General features: G+C 42.9%; 1 protein-coding gene across 1 annotated transcript in view; it reads left to right on the top strand.

Annotated features, from left to right (window-relative positions):
* Positions 1-22,184, top strand: part of Me1 (malic enzyme 1) — a 111,188-nt gene that overhangs the window by 78,875 nt on the left and 10,129 nt on the right. Inside the window, exons 8-12 of the mRNA NM_012600.3 lie at positions 3,059-3,156; positions 4,686-4,799; positions 18,102-18,207; positions 19,103-19,245; positions 20,674-20,847. Of these exons, the coding sequence (NP_036732.3) occupies positions 3,059-3,156; positions 4,686-4,799; positions 18,102-18,207; positions 19,103-19,245; positions 20,674-20,847 (635 nt within the window). The remainder of the gene's footprint in view (positions 1-3,058; positions 3,157-4,685; positions 4,800-18,101; positions 18,208-19,102; positions 19,246-20,673; positions 20,848-22,184) is intronic.

Here is a 22,184-nt window from a genome sequence, read left to right as displayed (position 1 = left end):
TATCTCTGTTTGTTTGTTTGTTTTTTAAACCTGTTTTTCTGCTGCTTTAGTGCAGTTTGTAGGGGACAGGGACAACTAGTTGTGTGCACTTTGTCACTTTCCACAGGAGCCATCCCTGCCTGTGTGTCTTGCACGTGCTTCGTCCATGTCTTCCCACCTGAGGCTGTGGTATCTCGAATGCTCTGTGCTTCTGTGAGCAGGCGGTGCCTGCTCTGACCTTCAGCTCAGCCCGTGTAAATTCACCCACTTCCTGGCATCTGGTCTTTTAATAGCACATGAAGCTTTATTTCATTGAAAATTGATCTCATTAGTTGTGTAAAATCACTTTAGTACTAATTTAACAATTACTAACCGGAGTGTCAGTACAGGTTTGCTATTATTGCTGTTGTTTTGAGATAGCCTGGCCTTAAACTTTTGCTCATCCAGCCATACACTGAGACTATCATGCCCTTGGTTGAGGTCATACTTTGGCAAAAGATTAGAGAGATTTATAACCACAGCAGAAGCACAGCGAAATGCTTAACTTCTGACGGTAGCCACATTATGTGCGAATTCATACTGAGATTGAGTACCCCTTGTTCACCATATTTGCTAGCAGAAGCAAAATAGTTTCATATTTTTCATTATTTATAATATCCATTTATATATTTATACATATATATTATAGCTATATCTATACATCTGTGTTTATATTTACTATACACATACTCACACAAAATGTGACCTACATGTAAGTCACAAATGATGTCACACAGCATGTCAGAACTTGCATTCTATCTGCAACTCATCATATAAGATCAAGTGGAGGATGTCCGATGTCATGGCAGGACTCAAAAAAACTCAGCGCTTGAAGGTTGGAGGGATGGCTCCACAGTAATAGCATTTATTATTCTTGTGTAGGTCCAGAGTTCAAATCCCAGCATCCATGCAGCACCGTCTTCTAGCCTCTGTAGGCACCTGCACTCAGATACACACACGTTCACATGCATATAACTTAAAAAGTAGTTTTTACAATTTGGAGAGTCCGAAAAGTGAGAATTTTATATTAAAGACATGTAACCTATAGGACTTTCTAAAATCTTGAGATGGAAATCTTCTTAGTATTCTAAGTTAAGTCCTCTTTAACCCCAGAAGTTCAAGATGGACCTCCCCTCTATTTGGTTTCTTAAGTTTATTTTTCATATAATAATGTAAATAATTATGTCATTTGCTTTGCAAACGCATTTTTTTAAAAGTTTAATTTTCTACAATTGCTTCTCTATAAAGAAATTTACAGTAGTCACAGCCTTTGCAGAAGAACCATATTTACATTCGATTTTTTGGTAGTGCTAAACTATTTTTCTGATTTTATAAACTGACACTATAAAGAGGAGCCTAGACTTTCCATTATGTCACTAGGAAATGCTATAGAATACACACATAATTACTACATGTCCAGTACAGCATGAAGCAACTCAGTCTGCCTAGTTTATGGTAAAGCATTTTGAATTTTCGGGGAATGAGCTAGCATTGCCACACAGCAATGCACATTGTAATTAGATCATAGCAAAATCTCTGTCTGTCTTCACATGTTCAGTTCCATGAAAAAAGAATAATGCCAAAGTACAGCGATGCTGGTAATGTTTCACAGTTGGCTCTTCAGCTATTTACGTCTTGTGACCCTGGGATGGACGGTAGATATCTGGGGATCACATGATCTGAGAGGTGGGAGTGAGCTTACAGTTCCTTACATCTTACGCCTGGACCCATTTTCATCAAAAGAAGCCAGGACAGAGCTAGCCTGAGATGCTGCCAAGTAACTGCTGACTGTGGCTGCAGGCCGGCCTCCTGGGTTCCATCTATAACAGTTCTCAGGATGAGCTGGCTGCACGAGACGGACCATCGTGGCATGTTTCTTAGATAAATCAGCTCCATTTTGTACAGAATTTTTGTGTGGTTTGGGGGATTTAACTCAGGCCTTATGTGTACTAGACAAACATTCAACACTGAGTCACATTGTCAGCTCTTTAGACTGTCTTTCTAAGTTATGGACAAAAATGTCGGGTTTGTGTAAATGTAAAACTTACCACAGTTCATTAGCATTGCAGTGGTCTTGCATTTATTCCGATTTGTGTTTTGCCTGAGTAAAAGTATTCAAAGTTTGGCTAGACTCTGCTGCTCACCTGGGTGATAGTGAAGCAGTAGAGTGTTGTTTTGGAGGTAAAATGTCTGTGTAGGTGGAAGGCATTGCAAGAAACTGCAGTCATATTTCAGGGGTAAACCTTGAAGAGACTGAGCGGTGTAATCGTGTTCAGAGCATGGCCTGCAAACACGCTGAAGTCATGTGATTAGAACGGGCGTACCTGTGATGTGCTGACGACAACCTTACCTACTTTATGAGCATTCACTTAGCACTAGGGATCCGATTGGGATGATAGGTAGAAAGACAAAGAATACAGCGAAAGCCAGACTCCAGCTGCCGTTAAGGTTAAATGTTCAAATTTAAACATTACATTTCAAGTATGTCTGAAGCACCATCGCTTCTACCCTGTCAGCAGTGAACATTTACTATGTGCCTCCTTCATGGGGATGGCAAAGTCTCAAGAATATTTAGGTAGAAGAACTCAACAGCATGGATTTCTCTTCTGTGCCATAGAATAAAATCATTTTACAAAGTTACTTCTCAAAATTCTCCTATCTAGTAAGCAGATGAACTGAACTCCACATCATATCTAAACAGTCCAGGTGTGGTGACATATGCCTGTAATCCCAGCACTTAGAAGCCGAGGCAGGAGGATTGCAAGTTTGAGAGTTCTGCCAGGAGTACATGACATGCTGCCTTAAAAATTTAAACTAAAATGAAAACCAAGCAGAACCCAAACCCATGCTGTTACCCTCTCAAAATGAACCCAGGTCTCCCTTTTGAAGAGTTTTCAAGGATTTAAGCCACTGTCCTAAAATGCTATTATGCTAGCATGGGGAAGTTAAACACAGGTTCTCTCTGTGTCCTGTGAATAAAGGGTTAGAATGTGGCACACCTGACTGAGCATCGCTCAAGGATGTTTATCGCTTGTTTTAGGAACAGCGTCTGTGGCAGTTGCCGGCCTTCTTGCTGCTCTTCGGATAACCAAGAACAAGCTCTCTGATCAGACAGTGCTGTTCCAGGGAGCCGGCGAGGTATCTGCTCTGTGTACCGTTTACTGCGTTTGAACCAACATGGCGCTGGCTTTTGCCCAGAACTTATACCAGGTCTCAAGTGCTCTCATAGAGTCATAGTACAGCTATACACAGAAAATCTCTAAGTTCCAAGGCACATTACATCATTGTAGAAGACTTTAGAAATGTAGAACCATTTTCATAGTCTTAAATTCAAGAGATTACCAAAGGTTACCCTTGACTTTGTTATTCATGCTTAAGGCCTGATGCAGAATGAAGTTTCCAATGTGTGTTGATATGACCTCCGTGTATTTAAGTTAATATACCTGTCCCTCACTGTCATAGTCCAAAGTTCATAGCCACACACACAGTCCAACCTGTACATATGTAGCTGTAAATTTTTTTTAAGAAAAATCATTTTGAATTAAAGATACATAGTCAACATTATAACCAAGACATTTGAAGTCATGTAAGAAAATTGCATAAGGCTAAATTATAGTTTCTTGAATCATAGTTAATATTCATTTGAAAGAAGAAAGCTAATTCACTTCCCAAACAGAGTAAAATGTTAATTTTTGGTGAGAAAACTTTCAAATCTCTCTAGAGTTACAGAATTCAAAAATGAGAAAATGCTATGGCTAGACAGTCATTTTGAGGAAAAGAAATTAAACTTAATATCCTTATAAACAAAACAAGATGTTCTGTGGGTAGGAATGTGTATGCTGTGTTTTCATTTAAACACGGGACCTAGAACTACGGTGAGTGCTTTAAAGCATTCAGATGAAGTCACAGGCTCATTTTCAGACAGTTAACAACCCTGCTTTGTGTTGCTTGTGGTCTTTATTCTGGTAAGGCCCTCTGTATTTCCAGAAGTTTCTGGTGAAGGACACCGGTCAGTTCTTGATCCGCAGCAGGAAGAGCAATATTCCTGGTTGGCTGACTCACGGCCGTGGTTTGTCCAGAAAATGTGAGGTCTGTGACAGGTCACAGATTATTGCAGACGTCATCAAACTTCAAATAATATGGTTTCTTTAACACTGGGAGAAACTCTGCAATACTTTGCCTAAATGAAGAGAGTGAATAAATGCTGGGCAACATATATTTCCTTTCAGTTTTATGCTGTTGTCTAATTGGTCAAGATCCCATCCGGATGAGCAGGCCTCTTTAGTCCTGACAGTGAGCCATACACTCCCATGGGCCAGGTTGACTGGTGACTGTGTGAAGGGCGGTGTTTTCTTGTGCTGGTTTTGACTGTATAACTAGGATCAGATATACTGATATTCGGGGTGTCACTGGCAAATCTGTGCTGACTAGCAAACTCTGTCATAGTGGTTGTGATATAATTAAAAGGAGGTAATGGTAGTCATCTTGCACTCCCAAATGTGACAAGAATGATTAGCTCCTTGTGTGAATGAATGACTTAAGCTTGGAACTCAGTGGACAGAGCTGTTTCACAATTCCTTACTAATGGACGAGATGGGGTGACGAGTAACCCGGATAAGATATGTGGAATAAGTGTGAAAGTCTTTCTTTTCATACCTTCTTTTCAGGCTGCCTTGGGGATTGCTCATCTGATTGTTATGGCCATGGAGAAGGAAGGTTTATCAAAGGAGAAAGCTAGACAAAAGATATGGTTGGTTGACTCAAAAGGATTAATAGTTAAGGTAAGAAAAAGTCACCATTCATTCCTGTCTTAATGACCATTCCATAGGCTGCCCATTGTTCTCACTGCCCCTTTAAGATGCCCTGTTAAAAGATTAGCATTTATGGGGTGGGGAGATCAGTTAGTAATGCACTGAGTGTACTAGGACAAGCACCTGAGCTCAGGCCCACAAACCTAAGTTTCAAAAAGCCAAGCACAGTGGCTCAAGCTTGGAATCCCAGTGCTAAGGAGCCCAAGATGGATGGATTCCTGAAGCTCTTGGGCCAGCTAGTATAACCTACTAAGTGTCTAGGTCAGTAAGAGAACCCGTGTGAAACAAGGAAATGGTAAATGGTGGGGAAGGAGCTCTTCCTGAAGTTGTACTTTGACCTCTACATAAACCCTTACATTATACATGCATCTGTATACCTGTGAATGTACACACACACACACACACACACACACACACACACACACACACACAATCTCTCTCTCAAGCTTTGCCATTCAAATTTACTAATATGCTTCTGAATAAAGAAGAAAACTGTCTTAGGATGCCTTCCATTTATGAGTAGAATCCTCACAACTCTGGATCATCTGTCTACTAGAACTGGTTCAATTTTCATGGAGGAAGTTGGATGCAGACACTGACACAGTGCACTCTGGGAAGAGCTATCTGTTACTCAGCGAGTTAGGAGGAAGGAGAGAGAGGGCTGCCCCCTTACCTGCTACTTTGCCTCAGTTCTTGAAGGCTTGGAAGAGATTTTCAGGGGAAAGACTTTGATCCATGGGCTGTTGGAATGAGCCCCAGTTTTCCTTTTATGGTGACAGAAAAGCCTCATCTGTGTGGTTCTTGTGAAAACTTAGTAGGAACAGGTATGTAACCTGGCAGCTGCATCACCATTGCCACCTGGTGTGTCACTCCTTTTAAACGGTCAGAAAGTACACCTAACCCTACCCCTTTATGTGACGACTGACCAGAGATCGCAGTGTCTTCTGCAGCACAGCATGGAAAGGATCTGAATGAGACTCAGGTGTATCCAGAGCTTTGTAAAGTTTGTATTGCTGACCCAGTAGTTTCCATTCTAGGAAGCCTGTCCTGGAATTAGCATGTATGCATTGTTTTAGATGAGGGATATTATTAAGACAGTATTTTCAGCAGTGATGTTTAATCATATATTCATTTAAATACTAATCTTTATCTTTCTAAAATATTGTCAAATAGATTGTGGAATAGCCATTAGTACAATAAAAATGTTTAAAACTTTTTTCAAAGAGCATTCAGTGACATGTTAACTGATTCAGCATGTCAGATAAAAGGAAACTGCATGTTTTACTTAGTCTGTGACTAACTGTATGATGTCTGAAGGACACAGAAGACAGATCTGAACTGATCAGAGGTTACAGGGCCATTATTGCAGTCGTGTTTTAATGAAGCTGGCATCTGAGCCCAGGGCTTCACACATCCCAGACGAATGCTGCCCTACTGAGCTCTACCCCTTCTCTGAAAACTTACTTGGTTTGTAGGGCCTTTTTGTATATTCTAAGTTCTTAGCAATTGTAATTCTTTTTAAAGATTTATTTATTTATTATGTATAAGTACACTGTAGCTGTCATATTCAAATACAGCAGAAGAGGGCATCAGATCTCATCACAGTTGGTCGTGAGTCACCATGTGGTTGATAGAATTTGAACTCAGGACCTCTTGAAGAGCAGTTAGTGCTCTTAACCACCGAGCTGTCTCTCCAGCAACAATTACATTTCTTAAAAACCAGAAAAATGTTTTAAATTTGCATAACATAAATTTTGTTTTAAAGGAAGAGAAAGCTTATGTATAACTGTCAGTATTTTTAAAGGAACTCATTTTTTTTTTAATCTTTATTAACTTGAGTATTTCTTATTTACATTTTGATTGTTATTCCCTTTCCCGGTTTCCAGGCAAACATCCCCCTAGCCCCTCCCCCTCCCCGTCTAGATGGGCTTCCCCTCCCCATCCTCCCCCCATTACCACCCTCCCCCCAACAATCATGTTCACTGGGGGTTCAGTCTTGGCAGGACCCAGGGCTTCCCCTTCCACTGGTGCTCTTACTAGGATATTCATTGCTACCTATGAGGTCAGAGTCCAGGGTCAGTCCATGTATAGTCTTTAGGTAGTGGCTTAGTCCCTGGAAGCTCTGGTTGGTTGGCATTGTTGTACATATGGGGTCTCGAGCCCCTTCAAGCTCTTCCAGTTCTTTCTCTGATTCCTTCAACGGGGGTCCTATTCTCAGTTCAGTGGTTTGCTGCTGGCATTCGCCTCTGTATTTGCTGTATTCTGGCTGTGTCTCTCAGGAGCGATCTACATCCGGCTCCTGTCGGTCTGCACTTCTTTGCTTCATCCATCTTGTCTAATTGGGTGGCTGTATATGTATGGGCCACATGTGGGGCAGGCTCTGAATGGGTGTTCCTTCTGCTTCTGTTCTAAACTTTGCCCCCCTATTCCCTGCCAAGGGTATTCTTGTTCCCCTTTTAAAGAAGGAGTGAAGCATTCACATTTTGGTCATCCTTCTTGAGTTTCATGTGTTCTGTGCATCTAGTGCAATTCAAGCATTTGAGCTAATAGCCACTTATCAATGAGTGCATACCATGAGTGTTTTTCTGTGATTGGGTTACCTCACTCAGGATGATATTTTCCAGTTCCATCCATTTGCCTATGAATTTCATAAAGTCATTGTTTTTGATAGCTTATAGTACTCCATTGTGTAGATGTACCACATTTTCTGTGTCTGGTGTGATTCTGATAGGTCTGCCTTTATATGTTACTTGTCGTTACTTGACCTTTTTCCCTTACTGCTTTTAATATTCTTTCTTTATTTTGTGCATTTGTTGTTTTGACTATTATGTGATGGGAGGAGTTTCTTTTCTGGTCCAATCTATTTGGAGTTCTGTAGGCTTCTTGTATGTTTATGGGCATCTCTTTCTTTAGGTTAGGGAAGTTTTCTTCTATGATTTTGTTGAAGGTATTTACTGGTCCTTTGAGCTGGGAGTCTTCACTCTCTTCTATACCTATTATCCTTAGGTTTGATCTTCTCATTGAGTCCTGGATTTCATGTATGTTTTGGACCAGTAGCTTTTTCCGTTTTACATTTTCTTTTACCATTGTGTCAATGATTTCTATGGAATCTTCTGCTCCTGAGATTCTCTCTTCTGTCTCTTGTATCCTGTTGGTGATGCCTGTATCTGCAGCTCCTTGTCTCTTCCTTTGGTTTTTTTATATCCAGGGTTGTCTCCCTTTGTGCTTTCTTTATTGTTTCTATTTCCATTTTCAATTCCTTCACCTGTTTCATTATGTTGGAATTCTTTCAGGGATTTTGTGATTCCTCTCTGTAGGCTTCTACTTGTTTATTCATGTTTTTTTTTGCGTTTCTCTAAGGGAGTTCTTCATGTCTTTCTTGAAGTCCTCCAGCATTATGATCAAATGTGATTTTAAATCTAGATCTTGCTTTTCTGCTGTATTTGGATATTCAGTGTTTGCTTTGGTGGGAGAATTGGGCTCCGATGATGCCATGTAGTCTTGGTTTCTGTTGCTTGGGTTCCTGCGCTTGCCTCTCGCCATCAGACTGTCTAAGGTGTTACTTTGTTCTGCTATTTCTGACAGTGGCTAGACCGTCCTATAGGCCTATGTGTCAGGAGTGCTGTAGACCTGTTTTCCTGTTTTCTTTCAGCCAGTTATGGGGACAGAGTGTTCTGCTTTCGGGCGTGTAGTCTTTCCTGTCTACTGGTCTTCAGCTATTCCTGTGGGCCTGTGTCCTGAGTTCACCAGGCAGGTCACTTGGAGCAGAAAATTTGGTCTTACCTGTGGTCCCGAGGCTCAAGTTGCTCGTCGGGGGCTGCTTTTGAGCTCTAGGTGAGGGCGACAACCAGGAGGGCCTGCGCCGCCTTTTCCCCGAGCCCCTGTGCACCGGGGTCCCAGATGGCGTTAGGTCTATTCCTCTGGAGTCAGAAATGTGGGCAGAGTGTAGTCTCTTCTGGCTTCCCAGGCGTGTCTGCCTCTCTGAAGGTTTAGCTCTCCCTCCCATGGGATTTGGGTGCAGAGAACTGTTGACTGATTCCCTTCAGGTCCGGGCAGTGTCTGGACTGCGGGGGATCTGCCGTTCGAGTTCCCCTATCTTCAGGTTCCCAGAGGCCCTATACAGTTTCCTCTTGGGCCAGGGATGTGGGCAGGGGTGGGCAGTATTGGTGGTCTCTCCTGCTCTGCAGTCTCAGGAGTGCCCACCTGTCCGGGCAGCGAGCTCTCTCTCCCAAGGGGGTTGGGAGCAGTGAGCTGTGTATAGCTGTCAATTTAAAGGTGTTGCGTGTAGCTTACTTTGAGTTAGGGTCTCACTCTGTAGCCCTGGACGGCCTGGACCTCGTTATGTAGACCAGGCTGTCTTTCTACTCCCAGAGACGTGCCTGCCTCTGCATCCTGTGTGCTGGGATTAGAGGCGTACACATTATGCCTAGCAACCAGTAAGTTTAATTTTTAGGACTTGTTGCTTTTAAGAATCAGAATGTACTGTTACAGAAGTGTCCTGATGCATGAGGGACACGTGGAGGGAAGGAAGACTGAGCCATTCCCCAAAGCACAAGCCTTTCCAAGGCTATGTTGACAACAAAGAGTTTGGAATTACTGTGGAGTCCCCAGAGACCTGAAATTCCCTGTATGTGAAACTGAAAGGGAAGTATGGTGACAGGCCATGGAGGTCCTGACTATCAGAAGCTAAGGGTCGTGTGTCCCCTCTGGATCCTCCCAGTCACACACATAACTAGTTCACACCTGATAGTAGTTCACTGAGTGATTGAATGAGTGGTTTTCTAGTGAAGACAGGGCATGTGCTTACTCTGCTGTGAGAGACTGAGTGTTAGAGTGGAAAGGAAACACATGGCTGGTGACACAGATGATATGTCACATGAGTCTGAAGAGGAGTGAGCAGAGACACTTGCCTTTTCAGTCATCCTGATGGCATTGTGGAGGGTGGTTTGAGAGGAGGTACAGTGAGAAAAAGAAATTAGTTTCACAGCTGTTGCAGTAATCCTCAGAGATTATCAAAGGTGAGTGAGAGAGGCTTGATTCCATAGACGTTTTCAAGGAAGGGCTGGTGTACTGAGAGCGTGGGAAATGGGAAGGAGGCACAGGGTAGAGTGGGTCATGCTGCATTCCCAAGGGTCTAGGTGTAAAGAGAAGAACAGCTGCTTTGAGAGGACAGTGAGGTGCGTTGACACAAAGCAAGCTCATGGTACCTGTGGAGACTACAGTGGAAGTATATCGTCGGGCTTTGGAGATCCAGGACTGACCTTTAGGGGAGACTCCGAGCTAGAAAGAGGACTGTTAGGACCACTGTTAGATGCCACATAAAGCAACTACATGCCATGTTGTCTCAGGAAAGTACAACATTCAAGAGCCCATATGGTGGGAGTTTATGAGTGACATTTTAATGTGAAATCCACACAGGCATGCCTAGCTATTAGCATAATTTTAACATAGTCAACTGAGCCAAAACTCTAGGTTCCATGGATTGCAGCACTAGGAGTGACTGCAGTGGTTAGACCCAGCCAGCAACGTTTACTTCATGGCCTTCACCTGCTAACGTTAAGAGGGGTGTGTGTGTGTGCGTGTGTGTGTGCGTGTGCGTGTGTGTGTGTGCAACTTGCTAAGATAAAGTTATGTCTTAAAAGACTGTTGTGTACTTAATAGCTGGCCTGTATACTATTTAATATAAAACAGACATTCTAAGTTTCAGTTAATCAGTGCTTCATGCTATTAAACAGCTAAAAATCTTGTATTGATTTTTGCTGGGAAACTAATAAATTTTAGACATGCTAGAAAGTTAGCATAGTCTTGCTTTCCAATTTATACGATTCTTTTGCATGGCTTTCATTTTAAGTTAGTCCTTACATATCTCCTGAGAGCCTGTAATAGTTTTATTAGCTTATAATGGGCCTATTCATAATATATTAAAAGAACCATAAAATTTAAAGTAGAATATTTTTGAAACTCCTTCTTACCATTTGCCTATAGCCATATGGCAAAAGGAGTTTATGCTATAGAATATCAGTAATATATAGCATAGCATAACTTAACTCATAGCAACTAGTAACTATATAACTAGTGTCATTGGGATCAATTATTAGGTTACTGATGACCTTCAAATATTCTACTTTAGTATTATATAGCAAAAATTAATTGCTATCAGTTTATTCACCTAAATTAATACATTTTAGTATAAATAATCCAGTACTTACTAAGCATACAGGTCTGTAAAGATCTTCCCAGATGACACCAGAAAGAGTGATGTGAAGGACAGGCCTGTCAGCTGCGCAGTCTCTCAGTGTCGCCTCCTGATGCTGCTGGAAAGGCCCAGAGGCCATAACACAGACCGGGTGCCACAGGGCCCATTGCTTAAGTGACTCTTGCTAATGAGCCAGCCCAGTGCTTAGACAGAGCACTAACACAGAGAGTGCGCTGTGACCTTACATTCGTGTAACAGGCTGCTGTAAGGGTGATTTAATGTCAGCTTTTTCCCTCTTATCTCAGTCATTTACTTCAGTGTTGACAGTTACATATGTAGCTCCTGGGGAAGCTTAGCTCCTGGTGGACACAGGCATGCTATGTGCTGTCGTGATAGCTGGGATAGTTTCCTTCTGACGTTTAGGGCTGGGAGCTACACGCAGGGTAAGCTTCTCTTTCCCCTGTTCTGTCAGAGACTGAGAGTGGCACTGTACCACTTCAGCAGTAGTGACACTTTACATGTGCTCTGAGAAACAAGAGCCCGATTTGATCACTTCCTTCCTTTTCAATTTAAATAAGAGAAAACCTGTGTATTTGTAGGTATTTATAAGAATAACACTCTTTGATTATATGCATGCATTTTTTAACAGAAAATGGCTATTGATATTTGACATGTAGAATTATAATTGGTTTACTTCCTGTAATCTTATATCTTAGGTGTGTTTAAAAAAGCATGTTCAGCCTGGTCACATCTTCTTATAATAAGAGTCAGCACAAATTGTGTGTGTGTGGGGGGGGATTAAAAAGGCAACCTGACAAAGAAATTTCTAACTATTCCCAATATGTTTGGCACAAGGACAGAAGGAAGAAAGGAAGGGGGAGCAGGGAGGGAGAAAAGGAAGGAGACAGGCTACCACATTTGGGTTTTCTGGATAAATAGATGTCTACAAACACTCTGCTAAAAGAACGTAAAAGGGGAGAAACAGGGTTGTGGCAAGACAGTAACTAGAGCATGAGTCCATGTGTGTGCATGCAGCACACATGTGCATGTGTACATCCGTAATTCTGGGAGTGCCATCTTTATTAATCAGCTGTCTTATTTCTACTGTGTCTGTGTGTCCTTGGTCCAACTCTGAACCTGAAACCCCATCTGAGGCCCTAAGACCCCACTATCTGCCTAAAGCAAGGGGACAAAGGAAAAAAAGAGATGTTTTGTATATTCAGGTGAAGTGACTGGCATAGGAGTACGCTTTGAGTCGGGGAAAGGAGGGAAACTTTAGAAAGCTTAGGAAAGTTACAGCAAAACTGCAGTAGACAGGGCTGCCCCATCCTGGCTGTCTTTAAACTCCACCATTAAACCAACTGTGAAGGTGGCATGGAAAATATTTAGTGCATTATATTTTGTCTCTTGGTTCTGCGTGTGTCCAGTAGAGCCCTTCAGCTTTGCTGGTGTTACTGTTCCATGACTCCTGGCTGTCTTTCAGTGTTCAGTCAGCATTTGTAAGTCACACCAGGAAAAGAATCTGTGAGGCCTGGGCTGTGGAAGATTGATGCTTCTTACTAGTTAGAGTACATTCTGCCAAGTCCTCCGTCCATGGCCAAGACCTGCCAGTGGTTTTTGTGATTAATAAAGTAAGATGTCTGCAATAAAACACACATCTGTCCATTTTCATGGAGATAAGTGACAGGTTTATTTAAACCTATATACTGGAAAAGTTTGGAGATGTTCAGTACAGTGTTGTCAATGCCTTATGATTTGCTACGCATTCTAGGGAAATTAGAGGCTCTAAGCACATAAATGTTTTCATTAATTTCAGGTTGTTTTCACAACAGTATTACCAGAAGTCTGTGATTACAAACTTATGTATTCATTTCTTCTTGTTTGAATGCATTGTTTTATAGTTTTCTGAAAACTTATGTCTTGAAGAAGCTAATCTTTCCAGATTAGAAAACTGATTCTCAAAACCAGCTAGTCTTTCCTCATCCCCTGGGAAGGAAGCTGAGACAGGATAGAAAGAAAGGGGAAATCTTGGGGACAGACAGGAGAGGAGTCTCTCGCCCAGGCATCCAGCTGAAGCCTTTACCAGTTGAGAAGCAAGAATTGCTAGCTCAGTGATAAGCTGCTTACAGCCTGGTCCTGGCTGAACTGTAGTTTTCTAGGAGTCTTAGAGGAAAGAGACAGGGAACTTGTACAGTCCGAGAGCTTTCTGATTTTATTGTATCAATTTATCACTCGCTATGGGCAACCCTGGAGCCACTCCAGAACCTCACTGACCAAAAGAGAAAGAACATGAGAAATGTAGCCTGAGAGCCACCAGAAGGGTGTGTGTGCTTCATTGTAACACAACTGTGACTCTGCCATTAGGAGCCCATGCTCAGCTGTGCGGCTCCCCTGGGGAAGCCCGCATCATGCTCTCGGCTGTGTCTTTCTTTCAATCCCCTCTTTTTCTCCCAGCACCCAGGGCTAAGGTTATAAAATATCTGTAATAATGTTTTCAAGAATGGACCAGTGTGATGGTTCAGCAGGTAAAGCTACTTGCAGTGCAAGTTTGGAGACCCCAGTTCAGTCCCTAGAGTCCATGTAGCATTGGAAGGGAAAACCAACTCTCACAAGTTGTTCTTTGGTCTCCACACATGTTGTAGGTAGCACACACACATGATGATGATGTTAATGATGATGATGGTGGTGGTGGTGGTGGTGGTGGTGGTGGTAACTATTATTATTATTATTTTGAGTTAAATCTCCAATTTTGCTCCAAATTGACTAGTTCTAAAATTCCTTTCTATGTCGATGCTGAATCCTGGTTTGACCCAAGTTGAAGAGCCCCTAGAAGATGAAGGGACCTGATCAGGCTCCAGGAGTGACAGTGTGGAGCTGTGTCTGTCTTCCCTTAATACTTTAAAATGTTTGGAAAGGACACACGCGGCCTCACTTGAGTTGAGTTAGAGCTGAATTAGTCCTGGAAGTCAAGCTGGGGAGTCTCCTTTCCTTAGGTTATTGCTGTTCTCTCAGTTTTGGGAAAGCTCAAATACAGTTCATTTGTTTGGCCATCAGAGGTGATCCACCCAGCTCATAGGTGGAGAAAGCAAGATGTGGGCGAGTCGAAGGCTGAGAGCCCTGCAGTGAGTAGAGGGGCTGGTGCATCCACAGCCCAGTCCCACCTTTACTGAGCTGAAAGGTCTTCTCTGTCTCTCCTTTTCCTAAATCTTGTATAAACTTTAAAACTAACAGGAATTTACCATTTATCAAAATGTATTTTGCTCTTTAGTAATGTCCCTAGCCAACAAATTGTCACAAGCTGTTAACATATTGTTTATAGAGATGAGAACAGTACTGTAAATTACAACTAGATGTTTCTTTTGCCACCCTGACCATCTGAACCTAGGCTGTTACGTTAGAGTATGCCATTTCAGGTTATTTATTATGCTAAGTTTCATATTTCAGGTTTCTGGTTCACATTTAGTATAACCCAACTCTTTTACATGTTATTTTTAGCAGTAACAAAATTTATACTAATTTGAGTATGGTTATCTAAGCTACTGTCAAAAATGACCTCTAAGAATTTATATTAGCTTTATTTTTCACATATTCATGGTTAATTTTTGGTTTGTGATCAAAAGAAAAGGAATCAATTTCCATTTTATCTTGTTCATCGGCAGCTTACCTAAAACTGTACACCTGGCGCAGTTTGCATGCCTTTGCTGAGCTACTCCTGCCTGCCTGGAGTTGACCTCCTCATTGTCTGCATTCCTCATAGCCTTTCTGTTTGTAGTGAGGGTACAACCATTAGCTACTGATGTGTTTAATGCAGACACTCTGGACAGACATGCAAGCTGAGGAAAGCGGTGGATATAGCTTGGTCTTTGACCTCGAGCATAGAGGTCAGGTTGACACCTATGTGGAGTTCTGTAGCATTTGTCTCCTAGGGCTAAAGAGCATAGGCTGGTTTCTTGCTTTTACAACTGAAACTGGGGGTATGCATTTCTGTGGAGAAGCCAAAATTGTATCATGTTTTGTTTAGAATGCTTGCAGCTGAGTTCCCAGAAAATATGCCTTCTCAAGCCAGAAATTTACTTAGTATTTCTACTGGAAATTTTACTTTGTAAAACTCAAATTAACCATGAAGTTTAGGACACACTTCTTATAGAAATCGTTCAGAAATGGTTTAGATATTAAAAACTGTAAGTACCAAATGATTCCAAATTTTGTTGTTTTTCCATGACAAGAATTGCTTTTCTCTTTATAATAAGGCAAGATGATATTTGCTACCAACCAGTGAGGGAGCTGAGGAGGAAGAGAGATTGCAAAAGCATTGATTTTTGTTAAACTAAAGAAGAGCCGTCCATTCCTAAAGTCATTAGGAGTAAGGTTAGGTTAAAAAATGGCAGCATACGGAGCCAATATTAAAGCTGCTTTGTGTTGGACCCCAATGCCACGTTCTCAGTCATCACAGCATCTTGATGAAACACAACAGTGGCTTCTTCTGGGTCAGAGTGGAAAGCACTGGTGCTGTTTGCTGTGCGGCTCTTAGCTTCTTCGGCATGAGTCCACGTATGCCTCATCCTGGTCCATGTTGGTGCCCAACAGCAGGCCACAGGCAATGGCAAAGGTCCAAGGGGATAGGTGGGTGTGCTGACTCTTCTTACGACTGAGGGGTGGGGGCAGCTGTATGTTCCAGTCCAAAGACACAGGCAAGGAAGAGACACACCCAGCCTGACCGTTCCCCTGGGATCGTCCAGTGTCCTGATGCAGAGGGCTACACACCAGCGTTCCCCCTGTAGTACAGTGTGTGATGTTCCGTTTGTTATAGCTCGGATTCTGAGCACACTTAATGCCGGCTAGCGTAAGCTATGCTGTCTCACAGCTCGGTATAATAACTGGCGATGGGTTCTTGAGCTATAACCCACAGTGAGGTAAAGAGCATTTCTATCGACTGCTTTTTGTGGGCGGATCTGCAGAGCTCCATGGCAGAGAGCACTGACACAGGAAGGGAGGACGGGGGATTGGGAAAGACTGTGTTTACTACGTCTCTAACTCACTTGAGAGCGCATTCTTTGTTATACCAAATGTCCGTTTTCTTCCAAAACCTTGTCATTTGGCGCACTCATTCTTTCTGTGCCAGTGTACTGCCTACTGTTTGTGATGGAGCTATGTGAATGAAGTAAACCCTGTCTGTGAAGTTAACAGAGTACTTGAGAGCACTCGATAAGAGTGCCCCAGTGGAGCTGGAGAGATGGCTCAACAGATAAGGGCACTGGCTGCTCTTCCAGAGGGCCTGAGTTCAATTCCCAGTCACCACATGGTGGCTCACAACCATCTGTAATGGGATCTGATGCCCTCTTCTGGTGTGTCTGAAGACAGCTACAGTGTACTAAAAAAAAAAAAAAAAGAAAAAAGAAAAAAAGAATTCCCCAATGGACCTTACATTTTATAAGAACTATAAAATTTCCAGTATTGTCAAAGGTTTTAAATGTTACTAAAAAGCAAAATCTTGCTACATAAAAGAAGTATTTGGAACTGGTCTCTATGTACTTGCTATCAGTTTACAGTTCATGTGTGGGAAGGGAGACAACTGACTCCACAGTGCTGCTGAGATCACCTTGCTTTACTAGAAGGAAAGAGGCAGTCTGTTCACGAACAGAAGAAAGACTGGACTCATCTGACAGTTACACTTGTTAGTACCTAAAACATTTCCTCAGGCGTGTCAAGCCCTGGATTCTGTCTCCAGTACCAATCTCGGATGCACGTGTTGATACAGGAACGGGAAGGAGGAGGACGCTTCCTGGAATACAGCAGTGACCAGCGGTGTGCTCTCTTCTTGGGAAGCCACCCAATGTAATGTCAAATTTATAATGCAAAGCAGTGGCACGTGAATAGCATTTGTAGCAGACTAGGATAATGTTCCAAAATTACATAGGCTTGGAATTCTGTTCTGTCCTCTTCACAGAAGTTTTTATCTCAGCTGACAATGCCCCCTCCCCCCAGTGCTTCCCATTTCCTGTTGTGCCTTTACCCCTGGTGACCTGATGAGGTGTAGGTTCCCGCCTTACTTGTTTACAAAGAAGGAAACAAGAAGACAGTTATGTTTCAGATTTTCTAGGATTCTGTATATGCTTTTAAAAGGAAATAAAATTAGGCTGCAGAGATGTCTCATTGGGTAAAGTGGTTGCCATACAGTCATGAAGACCTGAGTTCAAACCCCCAAAACCCACATAAAGCACACATCTGTAATTTTAGCAACTCATATGGCAAGATGGGAAGTGGAAACAGATTTCCTGGACGCTTGCAGACAGTTAGCCTGATTTATGGGTACACAGTGGTGAAGAGGGACTCCGTCTTAAACAAGGTAGATGAGGACCAGCAGCCAAACATAGAGTATTATTAATTCATGCTCTATGCATGAACTCAGACACATAAGTATACACATGCACGCACGGGCGCGCACACACACACACACACGCACACACAAACATACACATGCTTTAAAGCAAGGAGATTACACCAGCTTCAGGCCTGACAGTTTGCATCCAGTCTTACAGTTTGGAAAACTGCTCTTCCAAGGCAGTTGTGTGCTATAGTGGAAAGGCAGCTACAGACAGTCCCTGTCATAAGTTGGATCACTCAGTCTCCAAACCTGTGTCCTCGTGTGTTAAATAACAGTTAGTGTACGTAGCCTGTGTCTCAAAGCTCTCATTGGATTTGTTTTGCTCACTACTGTATCACCATTGTCTGGGACACCCACCATCTGCCATGCAAATATTTGTTGAAAGGACAAGAGAAGCTGGGCCGTGGTGGTGTGCACTTTTAATCCCAGCTCTAGGGAGGCAGAGACAGGCAGATATCTGTGAGTTTGAGGGTAGTCTGGTCTACAGAGTGAGTTCCAGGACAGTCAGGGCTATCCAGGGAAATGCTGTTTCGAAAAGTCAGAAGGGACAAGTGAAGTAATACGGTGGCCTTTAGACAAGGGGCTTCACCAATAGATGGCATGCATAGGACACAGGACAGTAAGTATGATGTTAGCTGTGCCTTTGACCCACACAACTGCAATATTTTGACTTTCCATTTACATTTCTCAGGGGCGTGCTTCTCTCACAGAAGAGAAAGAGGTGTTTGCCCATGAACATGAAGAAATGAAGAACCTAGAAGCCATTGTTCAGAAGATAAAACCAACCGCTCTCATAGGTAAATGCTTTTCTACTCTCTTTTCCTTTAATTTGACCTACTTAGCATTGTTTTGCTTTTTAAAAATTCTAAACCGTTGGAATCCAGAAGGAAAATGGGCACACTCAAGTAGCGGGGTCCTCATAGTTCTACCTTCCTTGTGCATATTCTGTATCTGAGCTGAAGTACGTGGCCCTGTGCTGTGTCAGCTTGCTTACATCTGCCATGTTCAGCCCCTTTCCAGGTTTCATTATGCAGGTAGATGCCTTTCCTGAATGTGCCGGAAAGTTTGTTCCCTTTCTGTGTATGTCTGTCTGTTTTCAATCATAGTCCAGTTTTAGGAGCCCTTCTGCAATAGTTGACAATTGACAACATCAAGAACAGCGATCCAGACCACAGAGACCTTTGCACAGCCTTCAGTGTTGCTTTATGCAGTGCGTCCTTCAGTTAGTTTGCTGCCTTTCGCCTTCCTTATGCTAGTGTGTTAGTAGCTTTATTCTGTTTCCAGTGAGTGGTTATCTCAGGTCACAGTGGAATGAGGTGATAGCTAACATTACCTCATAAAGACATAATTACCACAGTCTACGCAGAATCGCTTCGAGAGAATGTGTTAGCCATGGTTTGATTTCCTGATAGAAATGCTGGTAACTACAGTTCCTAATGACTGACTCGGACTTCTGATTCGTGAGTCCAATGTCACATCTGTGATTTATGAGAGGCACTTGTTGATTTTTAGCCCTAAAGATGATTGGCCTTGAGCAACACCGTTTCATCACTAGGGTTCAGTGTGAACATTCTGTGCTTCGTTAGGGCCTGTTAGAGATGAGCTGTCATATCCCGCTGTTTTGGGGCCCGGGCCTTTTGGAAGAATTAACCAGCGATAGTTCTGAGCCTCCATTTCTTGTTTCCTTCATAGGAGTTGCTGCAATTGGTGGTGCTTTCACAGAACAAATTCTCAAGGATATGGCTGCCTTCAACGAGCGGCCCATCATCTTTGCTTTGAGTAATCCGACCAGCAAAGCTGAGTGTTCTGCAGAGGAGTGCTATAAAGTGACCAAGGTGAGCAGTCAGGTACCCGTTCTGCAGGAAGCCTGGGATGCTCAAGGTGTTGATGACCTTCTCTTAACATCAGAGCTGAAAGATACGTGAAAGACTCGTCTTCAGTGTTGACTCCCTATCCCATCTTCAGGAAATAAATCAGCGTTGTATGTTTTCATGACTTGGAAAGAAAGATTTAAATATAAAAAAATGAAAGGGAAATGACTTAGCTTTGGGTGGTTATGAAGATATCTTTAGCTGTTTCTAAGCACTGAAGCATACACAATGAAACCACAGTTTAACTTTTGCTTAGCTAAATTTTGGGTTTGGATTTTGATGCCATGTGTGGAGGATCTGGGCAGCTATGCTGATACCCAGCCAGACTGGCATAGAGTCCCCAGCACTCAATACTTCGCTGTTTTAAAAATAAAAAGTTAATTTTATACTGTGTTTGTACTAACATATATTTGACTGATAGGTTGGCAGAAGGCCTTTTACTCTCCTCAAAGACTTGCGAATATCATAACAAAAATGAAATTTAGTTTTATGCATGTAAAACTTTTATTTTGGAAATATAAAATAGCGTAGAAGATGTAAACACAGCACAAAGTCATAGTACTACGTGCAAGACAGACTTGAAGGCTCTCCTTTGTGATGGCGTTTCAAGCGTTCATCGCTGGAGCTAATGATGTTCTTGACAAGGAGCTACGCCCTGACTTCTCTCTCTTCTGGGTTGGCATTCAGTATCCTGAGTCATCTTAGTCTTTATTCCATACACAGATTGAGCTTCCTTCACATTCTTCATAGCTTTAAATCACAGCGGAGAACACACAGTCCTGGAGCAGTAACAGAATCGTAGTGCAGCACCTCGCATGTAGGAGGCCCTTGTTTGACAGTGTGTGATTAAGTGTTTTCTTTCTGTGATGTTAACAGTCCTCGTTAGCCTAGAGCTCCTGCCATACACACACGTAAAGTTAGTTCAGCTTATATAGACATATTTAAAACTTCCACTGTGTCAGAAATAGATGGCCTCAGCTCTCTCTTAAGATCTCACCTCATGCTCTGTGTTGTAAAACATTGAAAGTCACCAGGAAACTTGACATTAAGTTCTAACCTAGTTGCCATCTCAAAAGTTGTAGGAACCTCTTGACTTTTCTTCAGACGTTTGTAGTTAGATGCCTCTACCGATGTGGCTGTTGGGCTTGTAGCTGGACTACTGCAGAGAACAGAGTAGCAGCCTTAGAGAATCCCGTGCTGTGCCCATTCCTGGGCAGACTAATACAGAGAACAGTAAAAAGTGCCCCGTCCTGACCGCTTGGCAGTACCAACAGCACAGCACCGGCTCGCCAGGAGTTAGGCTCTAGACACTTGTAAGCCTCCTTCTGTTAGGATACATTTGTCCTCAGCTACCCCACTTCTCCTATCATCAGTAGCCTCTGTCTGTTGCAGGGCCGTGCGATCTTTGCCAGCGGCAGTCCTTTTGATCCAGTCACTCTTCCAGATGGACGGACTCTGTTTCCTGGCCAAGGCAACAACTCCTATGTGTTCCCTGGAGTTGCTCTTGGGGTAGTGGCCTGTGGACTGAGACACATCAATGATTCGGTCTTCCTCACCACGGCTGAGGTACTGTGAAGTGGGGGTGCATGCTACGGCTGGGTTTGCTCAGCACAGTGCTTTATTTATTTAGTGTCACAACTGTCTGTCAAGTGTGAAGAATACTAAGCAGAGATCGGGAGCAGGTGGCAGGTTCCTAAGCGTCACTCGTGAGATCCCTCCTCAGTAGTGACAAAGTTTCGTTTCCTAGGAGGAATCTTTTATGCCCTTAGCCACTGATGAACTTTTAGGACATCAGTGAAACAACTAAAGGTATTTTTTTTCCAAACGTTGATGAGGAACATTTCTCCATTGTGACCCTTCCTAAATAATGCATTTTACAGTCTGGTACAGTATAGTAGAAGTGTCTGTCCTTGCCGTTTCAGTACAGGAGATAAAAGCTACACTAGTTTCAGACAGGGCACTGTGTGTTCACAGCTCCCTGAGGGGCTGTGAGATGGCTCTGTGGGTAGAGGTCCTTGCTGCCAACGCTGATGAGCTGAACTCAGTGCGCAGGACCTACGTCGTGTAGAAGAAAAGTCTTGCAGCTTGGTCTCTGATTTCCACACGTGTGTCATGGCACACGTGTGCCACACACCCCTCCATAAATGAATAAAGCTGCAATGAGGCATTTTTAGGAAACCACCGATAGGAGAAGTCAGCTCTCGAGGAAAGGCCCTCGGGGTGTCAGAGCCCCCTGCCAGGCAGTCGTGGAGAGCTGAGAACTGCTTTTACCCAGCTGCAAGCTAACAGATTAGCCATAGTTTCATGGACACTGCTGGAGAGAACATGAGGCTGCAGCTCAGAGACAGAGTGTCATTCTTCCTGGTGCTACGCTCCCGTGAGCTTACAGTTGTCGTTCCCTTCCAAACCCCAGCCTCAGCAGGCCAGTGACGAGGGCGGACGTACATGTGTAACCAGGAACTGTTAACGAGCATGCTGATCCTGTCCTAACTGTGTTCCAGATTTTGGCAGAATACACTCTATGAGCCGGAAACTTGTCAATTTCTTCTCAACAAACTAAACACTGTCTAACATAATAGCTGAGCTAAGTGAAACCTGACTGCATTTTCCAGCAAACATGCTGTTCTATGCACTGTGGAGAGGAATCCCAAGAGCAGGGGCAGATTCCAGAGTCAGTGGTGTGATCTAAGAGCATAGCCTGGGTAGCTCCTGCCCCTCTCTGGGGTAGATGCCAGGAGGCTCTACCGTGCTTCAGGCGTTTTCTTTGTAGCGTTAGAAGTGTGACAGTTGATGTCTGGTTCGTTTCTTCTTAGCTCAAAAAATATTGACAAATTCATATATATATATATATATATATATATATATATACATATATACATATATACACACTCACACACACATGC

This window comes from Rattus norvegicus, chromosome 8 (genome assembly GCF_036323735.1).
Source record: "Rattus norvegicus strain BN/NHsdMcwi chromosome 8, GRCr8, whole genome shotgun sequence".
Taxonomy (NCBI): domain Eukaryota; kingdom Metazoa; phylum Chordata; class Mammalia; order Rodentia; family Muridae; genus Rattus; species Rattus norvegicus.
Note: the sequence above shows the minus strand (reverse complement) of the source record. Positions and strands in the feature narration are given on the sequence as shown.